The 12,073-nt window shown below is 36.2% G+C and overlaps 1 protein-coding gene across 2 annotated transcripts in view; it reads left to right on the forward strand.

Moving 5' to 3' along the window:
- Positions 1 to 12,073, forward strand: part of LOC113504751 — a 186,362-nt gene that overhangs the window by 145,463 nt on the left and 28,826 nt on the right. For both annotated transcript variants that reach the window (XM_026887180.1, XM_026887181.1), the window contains exon 3: positions 7,582 to 7,795. In XM_026887180.1, the coding sequence (XP_026742981.1) occupies positions 7,582 to 7,795 (214 nt within the window). The remainder of the gene's footprint in view (positions 1 to 7,581; positions 7,796 to 12,073) is intronic.

The following is a 12,073-nucleotide window of genomic DNA, read 5'->3' on the forward strand; positions in this document are numbered from 1 at the left end:
ATAATAGGCAGGTAATTAACTTGTGTAGGGAATAGATTATCCTCGGAGCCGTGTAAGGTGAAACTTGCAATTATCGGCCGCGTATAAATCCCGCTTACAGAACACAACGTAATTAACTGAATACCACTCGGTCTTCGTATTTAATTATTGTATGATAACTATCAATATGTAATGTAACACGTTTTATTTATAAAGTAAGAAATAGAGACAAAAAAGGAAAGGAAATCGTGAGAAAACTGCGTACTTACAAATCGAAGAGTGGAAAACAGACATACAGTTGTTGAAAGGAGACATGTTTTCACAACTTTAATATGATTTTGCTTAACAGCGATATTCCAAGCGGATGAATCCGCGGGTGGACGCTAGTATCTAATATTTATTTATACTTATAATGCAATTTGTAGAAATCTCTATCTAATAATTTTGAAAATTATTCCAAAATCCTTAATAAAAATCTATTCATTTAAGTCAGGATACAAATAAGCACTTTCTTAACTATCCATTTCAAACGAACTACTATTTAACATTTTAATTAACAGGACCTACTATAATAAGCCGACAACAAAAAAGGTTTGCTTCAAATAAAAATCCATTGTAATTTAGATTGTATAATTCTGAACGCTCCGACACGAACAATAACTGCCAACAATCGTCGCAACGAAACAACGCTTTAAACGAGCCTTTATGCCTTCTACTTTTTTTTTAATTCAACTCGTCACACAGCAATTGACGCGTCAAACACATGACGTTGGTACCCCTGGGATAAATCGTCAGGGAAGCCAACCTAACAATTTTACATGCGAATTTTACTGGCCATAAAAATATCTGGCTATATTTTATAGTCGAGCGGAATTTCAACGGTTTTTTTTCACTTCTCTCTTTTAAGTTTATCCTTCGTAGTCGTAAATGTCAAGGTTTTATACTGTTGTGAAGTGGGGGTTTGGTTGTGTTGATATTCTTACTTGTGTTTGATATTGGACGGCCCGTTCGGCTCACTAAAATCGTTCAAAATGAAACCAAAGTAATTCTTTAACAATGCTGAAAAGTTGTATTATAATTCAATAATATACATATTTTAAACAATTTGCATTTTTAGTAGTTAATAATTTTCACCTTATCTCATTATTATAATTCTGAAAGACATTACTTTAAAAAGCCACGACGTTTTGAAAAATAACGTTTAGCTTTACGACATTTTTATACAGACTGTTTATACGGAATGAGTTTTATATGCATTTATACTGCTGCATAAGGAGATCTTACTTTTAAAGGTTCCTGAAAACAGTTCCATTGGAGTTGTGTTTCCTTTATCTTTACTTGCTTCGTCATTTGGGTCGACTGCTCATGACATGGCAATATTTTTAGGGCCGAATCTTGCTTGACGCCAACCCAACTTTGGAACAATGTAAACTACCGCTTATTTAGATTTTAACCCTACTCAAGCCACGGTGATTCTTGACCGTCTTTGATTTATTGAAAACTCATAATAAATCTTGTAGTTTATTATAAAAACAATATGGTTGTAATTACATTACTTGCAGAAATTATTTCACATCTCATCTGGCGGCTTTCCCATTTTCTTTCATCCATATGATACTTACGTAATAAAGAAAATGAACGCCATCTTCGTACATATTGTCGGCACAAAACACAAGATATTAATTAACCTCTAGTCTAATAAGAAGGAGCTCCCCAAACGTCCTGTCATTACGCAGAAAAACAGGTCAGGTAGGGTGAGCGCACGCACTGTCGGCCAAGCATTTACTCACAATACACGCGGTTAATCACTCACGCGATTTCTCGTAATATCGTGCCTTAACACGTAACGGGAACAAATGAGCCGAGTCGTCGGCAATCATCACACGAATGCGTAAATCTCAAGCGAGATTAGTGTTCGCTCTTGACCTAAATCGAGGTATGAGGGATATTATATTTTTTTCTTTGAAGTACGGTCGTAGCGCTTAGTAGCCTTCATTATAATCGAAATATTTTGATCCCTAAAAGCTTTTGAATTTTGTCAGCTCATGAATTCACGGATTGGATTTCAAATTTGACTAACGGTTTTATTATTCATTAGACCCATTATAGTGTTTCGGTGTAATAATATTTGAACGGGAATAACTCTACAATTATTAAGTTTAATTATTATAGATACAAGTGAATTGACTTGGATTATCAATTAGAAGCTCTAGCGATATGAATTGAGCAGGAGACGTAGGTATGAGAGTGCAGATTACAGAAACTATTTGGGATTAATCACTGGGATTATACGTAAGTTATGGAACTAGTGCGCGATAGATAATGCTCAGAGCTTTGAAATGGCTTACGCAGAGTTACGTGTATAAGGTCGCTTATATTAGCAATTTCTGTAGTCTACATAATAATTTCACGAACACAAAGCAACAAAATGCCTATTTTGATAACGATTCCAGTGTGGTCAATCAGTTTTTAGTACTGTGGTGAGCACAAAAATTGTTTATCATAATTTCAAGTTATATTCCAGGTTCCACCTTTATATCACAGCAGCCATTACTTCAAAACAATTAGCTTTCTAAAACATTTTTATTTCCGAAAAAGTCTGTCATAAAAAGTAAAGGCCTTCTAAATAACATCAAACGAAACGTACACGTATATAATAATACGGTGTCGGTCAAATTGCTCATCCGGACTATTATGTGTTTATTTACCGGCCAACAGGGTATAATTGTGCCGTAATCAGCCGGCCGGCTTGCCCACGGGACCGGCTTGTGGTGGTAAATAGCACTCTCATGGACGACAACTATGACTTTTACCCTGATTCTATGCTTAGAATAAATTTATTTATTGCTTCATTTAAATAGTTTTGTTTAGGGAGTCGGGGGGTAGGTTGTTTGCAATGTAATAGCTATGCTACTTACGTTCTATAGACCACGTATTTTGTTTTATGAGCTACTTAGGTTATAACCTGTAGCTCTGTGATAAAATTAAGTTAAAGGTAAAAAAAGTTTATGGCACTTAGGAAGATCTTTTAAATCGCCAGCGAAGCTTCAAATTAACTTATTTGAACATTCACGATAAAACAAGTGAGAGTGATTCAGGCAAGCAAGCAAGCTCAGGTAGGGCTTTTTTTAAGTTCGCTGGATAAGTATTAAGGGTTTTAGCTTCAGAATTTTCTAAGTCAGCAATCAAAACGAAAGAAGAAACTAACATAAGTAGGTACAAGTCAAAATATAAATGGTTCTGTTGTTACACTTTCTGCTAGGTCTATAAACGTAAAACAGCAATATTCTTAATTGACTAGCCTGTTGTTGTAGTGGTTAGTAGCCCTGACGCTGACTGCTATACGTGGGTTCGATTACCGAAATTGTTTTGTGATGAGCACGATAATTTATTCTGTGTCTGGGTGTACTTTATCTATTATATCTAAAAAAAAAAAAGATTTGCGGACAACAACACATACATTGTTCTGAACCCAAAGTAAGTTGCTAAAGCACTTGTGTTATGGAATTCAGATACAACGAAGGCACCACAAACACCCAGACCCGAGACAATGTAGAAATGTGAATTTTTACATAGACCCGACCGGGGATCGAACCCGGGACCTCAGAGCTAGCGACACCTTGAAACCGGTGCGTACGCCACTCGACCACGGAGGTCGTCTATGTAGATATTTAAAAATATATATGTTTATCAGTTGTCTAGTACTCATAATACAAGCCATTCTTAGTTTGAGGCTAGTTAGCGTTGTTTGTAGTAATGGAATATTATGACTATTTATTCTACGGCTAGTAAAAGTTAATAGTCCATAATAGGTGCCCTTGCCTACCGAGGGACCTTAAATTAGCCACACGATAATGACGCCTATCTCAGCAGTATTTATACGACGGTAAGTTAATGTTGTGTTAATTGCCCGAAACGTCTTAAGCTTTAGACCGTACCTTAAAACGTTAAAGATGTTCGTGAAAACGTAAGTTAATTAATAAATTCAGTGAGTTTCCATTTAGCCTTCAATGTCGCTCTAGAATTTCAGGCTGAAACATTTATAGGTCAAGGTAAGCCTTGTAAGTTTTCTCAAAAATAAGACAGTTTACAAGAGTTAATTAACTTTCATGCTTTTTTTACATCTTGTTGATTTTCTTTCGTCGCATAGATGCTATTCATAAAACCACGGTTAGTTCTTTAAAACCATGTTGAAGTAAAAACTTGTATGAAAGGAGTGGTAAGTAATATTAAAGAAGAAAATTCAAAGAAAATACTTCGTGCATCACCCAATCGAAGGCCACAGCAAAGTCCAACACCGCTTTCAGGTCCAACGAGAAAGTTTCAATGTTTCTCCAGCGACGTAGACCGCATAACTAATACATACCGTTTCCGCAAGTTATACGCAGGTAACCTTGACCCAAAAACATTAGAAAACTCCTCATAACCTTATAAGAAGTATTGCATTCATAAGGCTGTGCGTGATTACCCCTAACGAGTCACAATCGCGATGTAATCAAGGTGCTACCTGCGCGCCCTGAGGGACCCCACTGTCTCGTAATTATGTTAGACCCGTTCATCTTGAATTTATGGCGTGTTGTATCAATTTTCACAACATTTCTGCGGTTCTATACATACTGTTTGAGAGTGCGTTAAGTTGTAATTAATTTGGCCTTGTTTTAGTTGCGGTTCTTATATGAGTACGGGCGTGTGGTTAAACGTGGAGTTTGATCAATATAGTCTGTTAGATGTTGTTTTATTTTTAGCCTGAAATAATTTAATTTATACTTTAAATTAGCTGACGAAGTATGTTGTCAAATTAGGTAGGTAAACATAATAAAACTGTTGGTAATCACAGTTGATGTTGAAGTTCTTTGGGTTTGTTATAGTATTCAATTAACTTTAATAGAAAATGCTACGAATACGTTTCTCTTCTTTGAATCATATTTCTAAATCATGACGATATATTTACCGACACCGTTAATTTATATGAATTATCAGACCATGCGTAGCTTGCTTTAAAATCAAATAGTGTCTTGTAAGTAAATAAAGTCTTATACCTGGAATTAAGCAAATGTCCGTTAAACTGAGTTAGAGCGTTATATCACTGTAGTTTGATAGCATAACTATTCAAATACATCGTACAATTAGTACAAATTACAAGTTTCTGTGCGGTGAGCGAATCAGAAACATGGCCGGATCTGCATGAAGCAAGCCAACCGGGGAGTCTTGCTAGTCAAATTGATACTGGAATTGAAATCCACGGAGCGTCCTCTAGCTGCAATTAAACTTTACCCAAGCTATTTGAACTATCAAAGTTATTTGCATCGGTTTCAATCGCAAAACTGGAAATTACGATGTACTGGTTACAATGGATAATAAAATGTTTAACATTTCAGCTGAAACGTTGCCGATGACGCGTGATTGACTCGCTTTGATGTAAATAATTTGGCTTAGCGGTAATGGAATGGAATGGTTGACTCTACGTCAATATGTATTCATTTTTGTGAATGCGAAATGTTTGGTTAGTGAAATTTGGTTAAGCAAATGTATGCTGTATTTAACAATTCTAAATATTTATCATTAATAGTTACAAGTACCTGTTTGGTATACATAAACATAGACAATAATTAATTATTTTGGCTGTAGCGTAAACCTTTAACATCACTAATTAGTAAAAGTTACTTAATCTAGAACTAAATTAATAGTATATGTTTGAAATCCACATAATACGTAAAATAAGGCAGCATGCATTAAAAAAATATTCAAATTTCATGCTCACATTAATTCAAGTAAAACAAAAGCCCCGTTAAATATCTCACAATATGGAACAAAAACTCAATTTATTAACAGCGGTGGTATTACGTTGCGTTATTCCATTAACGGGTGCCCTCCAATTTAATCGTGTTATAATCTGGGTTGTCGCTGTTCGCCGGCAATGAACAATGCGCCCCGATAATTACTCGCAAGCTACTATTTATTCTCTTACCATGTAATGGTGGGGACACACTGGAGCATTTTCTCGTAATGTAGAGTTCGTGCAAATGCTCGGTGTCCCGGGGTCCTGCCGCTCTGGCTTAAAGAAATATTGCGGGTGTGAAAGAGAGATGTCGCTCTACGCCGTGTATTGCGCGGTTTTTGTCGTTTCCACGATTATTTTGATATAACTAAAGACGTCCTGGTAGACGATTTGATCAGCGAAACGTTCGTAGCGAGTAGATTTACGAGTAACATTTAGTTTTAAGTTTTCTTGAAATATTGTTAAAATATCGATCCGCTATTTTTCAAAATTCGCCAGAAACAAAAAGCGAATTAAAGCGAAAGGGTTATACTCTAGGTCATTTCATTGAAGAGCTCGTTGTCCTGTTACAAGTAAATGAATAACCATTATTCTAGCCCTTACTCGTCACAATAGACTGAGATTAGTAGTAGAAGTTGGAACAAAACGTTGATGTTTGTATTGTAATAAGTTGGTAATTGAAGTAATTTATGTTTGAACTTGTACGGGGCTAGTTCATGAAGAACAAACAAGACGTATTTGGGGTAAGGACGGACAAAGACGTGAGCCTAGCTGGCCGAGTGTGGAATATGAACACCCTTTATCTTTTGAACAGTTGTCTATTCAAATGATTATACATATTCCTTAAACTTTGCTCACCAGTGGGATATGCCAATCTAGTAATGATAAATAATGAACAATATAGGTGCCTTTAGTAGTTATTCATGGAAAATATATGTAAAATAGATTGAATGACGCGAGTTGAGAAAAAAAAATGTTCAAATAATTTCATTCTTATTTCTCTTTTATTTAAGGATGATGATGCCGATAATCTTCTCATTTTGTGTACAAAATTTTATTTTTGTAGAATATTTCTGTTACACATCTGGCATACACCACTCCTCGTGTTTGCTGTATATATGTATATGCTCTATTCTGTACTCTATTTATACCACATACAACACAATTCACCTAAACAACCTTCTGTAACACACCTACAATATGAACCAACTATTACAATTCATGAACGACGCATCCCGTAGGCCTTTACGAATCATAATTACGTGTTTCGGATCATGATGGATACGCTTTTGATGTATTCGAACGACGTGCGAAATTACACAGACTTGTTCTTGTGATTCATCATAATATACGGCGAATGGTTTTACTGAAAGGTACAGATGCCTGTCAAATGCATCTCAACGGTACGGTAATTTGATTGTGTTAACAAGGGTAATGTTTGAACAGGTATCTGCAGGGTATAACGCCTTTCTGTTATACAATCGTTCAAAGGTTGTCGAAAACGGAAAACAACTAAAAGTTTTCTGAATTGGTCTGTCTGTATCTCTAAAGTTTTGGTCATATATTTTACCAAATTTCAATAGTCATATCGTGTACCATCAGTTTCCTAAACATTTTATTACCTAAACCCTTTATTATGAATATTATCGTCCTATATGGAGCTTGATGCAAACATTCGTTCTTGATCTTAGCCACACATCTCTAGATCCACAAGCCTATCAACAAAGTCAGTTCTTCCTACAATGACATCCATTATTTGGCTGACTGAGTACAACCTACCTGGATCTAAAAGGTCATCTACTAACCCAGTCTTCTCTCCCCAGGTGCAGACGACGCGGCTGCCATTGCCGACGTTCTCGCCGCGCGCGGTGCTGATGTACAGCGCGTCGGTGGGCGGCGAGGGTGCCGTGGCGCTGCAGCTGCGCGAGGCGGCGCCGGGCGAGCTGGACGCGGCGCGCCTGCACGACGACCGCCTGGCCATCGCCTGCCATGAGCCAGAGCTACTGGCTGACCTGCTGCACGCTGCCGCCGATATTGGTAAGCTTAACTAACATTAGTATTCTCAATCCTTCTATCTACTTTTGATATCAATGAAGGTCATTAATTGGCGAAAGCATAAACTTGCACTAAGTCACCAACATTGGTAAGATGTAATTTTTTAACCTAATTTTTTTTGAGTCCACTAGCTGTTATGTGTTTCTTTTATTAGGATAGGGATAAGTTTCTTACTGAACAAATATCGCCATTAATGTTGATAAGGAAGCTTTATTTCTGAAATGTTCATGGATATTCTCAAATTATCTTGAGACTTGATGCACTGATGTCAAGTCCTCCAATGTATCAATCCTGCCTAGTCTATTGGAGTCTAGTGTCTGCCTTTGATCTCTTTCTAGTGTCTGCGTTGAAGGCAGATGCGATCAAAGGCATCAAGCCGATACTGGCAAGGATAGTTATTGTTGACCCTGAAAATTTTGGAGTCTTCTACCGAGACTTTAGATCTTTCAGGGGCCAACTACGAGTTTAGAAATATGTTGGAATCATCCTGGCGCCAACGAATTCAACCTATTGGTGGGTTGTCAAAATTCCTTCTTTTAAACAAAACAATTATAGCTATCTTTACCAAAGCTCGTAATAGCTTCGAACCAAAAATTTTATGACGTCCTCCAAGGCTTATTTTCCCTAAAACAAAAACAATAATATTTTCTTTTTGTATACTCTTACTGTGTTACTTTACTGTACTTAAAGATATTTTCACAATACCATACCTAAGTGTAACCATGTTCGTTTGCATATCAGCAAGTGTTTACCACGCTTATTGATATAGATTAAGCGTTTCAGATTAGACTAACTAGCTCGATACGAATCAACATAGGAAATTAATTGTTATTTGTTTTACTTAGTTTAATCCCTTACAAGCACTCGAAATTCAACATCACATTACTATTACAATACTGTTCCATAGCTCGGGTACACATTATTACTTAACACAAAATCACAATAAATAAAACCACAGCATAGAATCTTCCTTAAAATAGACAAATATCAAAACAGACAACAAAGTAGGACAAAAATCATACTACCAACATTCAGCTAATTCAATTCGCTCAGTTGACTCAGCAACAGAGACTGCAAAGAATAAAAGAATCCTTTTCAATTCGTTTCGGCCACAAACCCAGATGTGTAAAACGTTATCCTGCACTTGGTTTCACATAAAAATTTGAATTACAGTCAACAAAATTGGCATTCAGACGTCGCTACAAAGTCTTATATTTTATTTTACGCGGGAATCATGAGCCAGTACCCACAATGCTTCGTCGGTTATTTTGAAATTCAAATATCGAATTTTGCATTCGGAAGCAGTGGGAGCAGTGCAGTCGGACATCGCTCTGTCATTTGTTATCGACTCATTTAAATCTTTCGAGTGTGTACATTGCACGTCTTTTGTCGGAATAATACGGTTTTTGCTACGCTAGGGACGAAAACAAAGGGAAATTAACTTCAGTAAATGCAGAAAATAGGTAAACTAAATGTTTGTATTCATTTCAGACATGTAGAGCACCGTTATCATGTTTATACTACTGACCTAGCTACAGGAAATATGTCTACAAATTTCCTTTGAAGAAATATAGGTAATTTCTACGAATTTTCCTCGTAATATAATTTTCTTTCGAGACCAATCCAAACGAATTTAATACAAACATCACAAAGGCATCAAAACACGTTCAAATATTTAAATAATGCGATTCTTTTCAGCTCGTATTTTTGTTGGAGATCAAAGCTAACATAATTTACTAGCATTCCAAATTCAAATTACGTAGTTCGTCGCCAGCGAGTCCCGAGGGAGGAGGTCCTTGCAGGACATCTGCTTGTCAAAATCCACTCGAGAACTGTCTCGATTTTGTTTAAAAATGCAAACTCATGCAAACGAGGTCTGATGCCTCTTAATTGAATTAGACCTCCTTAGACGACCGATGAAAATGTCGCTCCTATTAAGCTCGTAAATTGTGAAGGTCTTGCCTTTGTACATGACTGTTATCGAACTCTTTGATATTTAATGCAATAATTATTATGGCTTGAGTTTGAGCTGGTTCTGCTAATTATATTTATTAACTTTTAAACTTTCAAGACTGCAGTTTCTTGATGGTATAATTTTATGCGATTATTAAGTGTGTATAGATGAAGTTATCTGACTCGTAGCATTAGTAGTAAATTGTAGTAGGTTTATGATATGTTTTACCCAATGTATCATGCAAGGAAATCATTTATTTAAAAACCAATATTATTTTTATAATAACTATCGTGAGACTGATTCATTATTAAATGTTCGACTCGCGATCCCGCCGCGTCTGCTCATGGTTAAGGACTCCGGTTGGGGCCAAAACTAGTCGGGCTACCCCGATAAATACGCGTGAGTAAACCGTTACATCATTTAATAACCAATATTATACTTACCATTTGTCCCCAAAATACCACAATTTTCTTCCATTACCATAAATAAAAGCATTTCCAAAAACATTTTACTTTTGAACTCGTACCACACATAACATGACAGACAGACAGTTAACGTTAGTTTGATGTGATGATAACTAAATTCTGAGCAAGGTAAGTTTCAGCATGTACCATTACCACAACCCTTGTAGGTAAATATTCGGGAATTCCATTAGCCAATCCCTTAGAGAGTATTTAATTAACATATAGCAAACAAGTTCATTATCCCTCTGTGCTTTGTACAAAGTTTTCGACATTCTATAACTTGTTGGCTATTTAAAATGTACTTTGTTGAACGAGGTATTTTGGTTATGTTGCGTTTTTTACTTGTAAATGTGGAGGTTTTGCGTTCCTGAGATGTTAGGTAATTTCGTGACTAGTTTTGAGCTTCAGCTTTTGTTACAGTGCTTTTGTCACTTTTAATTTTTTCTCTGTGGTATTTTAAAATCATTCATGAAGCTGTCTTACAAATTGTAAGACAGTGTTTAAACAGACAACACTTTTTCGTTAATTAGAAAGGTTTTTTATCACAGGTTATGCAGGATTGACTTTTTTGTTTGGACAAAATAAAAAGCTATTTAAAATACCTTTAATAAAGACTTATTTTCATCCCTTCACAAGAATCAACAAATTATTATTCCAAACACCCAGCACTCAGCGTAAACAAAAAACAACCCTCAAAAAATAACCTAAGAGACAATTTATAATTCGCATAAAAAATGCAAAGCAAAAATAATATCAAAACAACATTACTTTCCAACACAACCTCAGCGAAAACAATAAAAAGGGCACAGTGGTAAGCAATCTGCAATATGAATAAGTGGTAGTTTTTGCATATTTCATCTCGCAGTATCGGGGTAGCACTTACAAAGATGAATTGTCACTTTTGTAAATTGTATCCGCCGAGTCAGCGGCCTTCCCTTACAGGAATAACGTCACACGACGCGTCATCTAATCTACACACTTTATTGTTATTATATGACATATTTTATAAGTTTTCGGTATCTGAAAAATATTAGTGTGACACAGTTGGGTTGGTATCAATAAGAACTTCTATTTGGATGTTTCCGTTTAGGTAGCTTCTATACCATACAGATAATGAGAAAAGTAAAGAGTTTGGAAATAATTTCAAATCTAATGCATAATTGAAAGTTTTGCTTGAAAGCTTTTGATCTGAACCTAGATCTTGATTGTAAAAAAAAGCACAAATAAATACGGTTCTTACTTAAACCAGATAAACACAAAAAAAAGAACAGAAATCCTTTTGTAAATCAAAAAACCATCGCAACCGAACTTACATTAATGAAAGCCGAACTTCCCCACACAAGCCGCCAATCCACTCCCCCTATAATCCAGCTTGCAAATTTTTAATACAATTCCATAAAGATTATTCCGCATTACTTTTACCCCGTTTCACCCATCGTAAAATAATGATCAGAGGGTCTACCACCGACTCCTAACGAAATACTGCTTCAGTCGTAGAAGCGGGATGTAGCTCTACGCTGCTCTACGCCGTGCCACGAAGTGCTACGGCGCGTAGTACTCTCTCTCGCTTCCACATCCGCTACAGTATTTAAGTGGTGGTAGTAGGCCCTTTGTATTTTTCCTCCGGCTTGAATGAGCTTGGAAGTAGGGCGTGAAAACATGCGCATGATTTCCATGCATTAACATAGAATTCCCCGGAACTTGTACTCCTTGATTGTACGTGTGAGTGCAGTCGCCTAAAATGTGTTTTGATAAATTATATGAATTGGTATGTTCTTCACCTATTTTGGAAGCGCTTAATTTAGTTTATCATGTTCTAGACTAATAAAAGTAGATATTGTG

This window comes from Trichoplusia ni, chromosome 23 (genome assembly GCF_003590095.1).
Source record: "Trichoplusia ni isolate ovarian cell line Hi5 chromosome 23, tn1, whole genome shotgun sequence".
Taxonomy (NCBI): domain Eukaryota; kingdom Metazoa; phylum Arthropoda; class Insecta; order Lepidoptera; family Noctuidae; genus Trichoplusia; species Trichoplusia ni.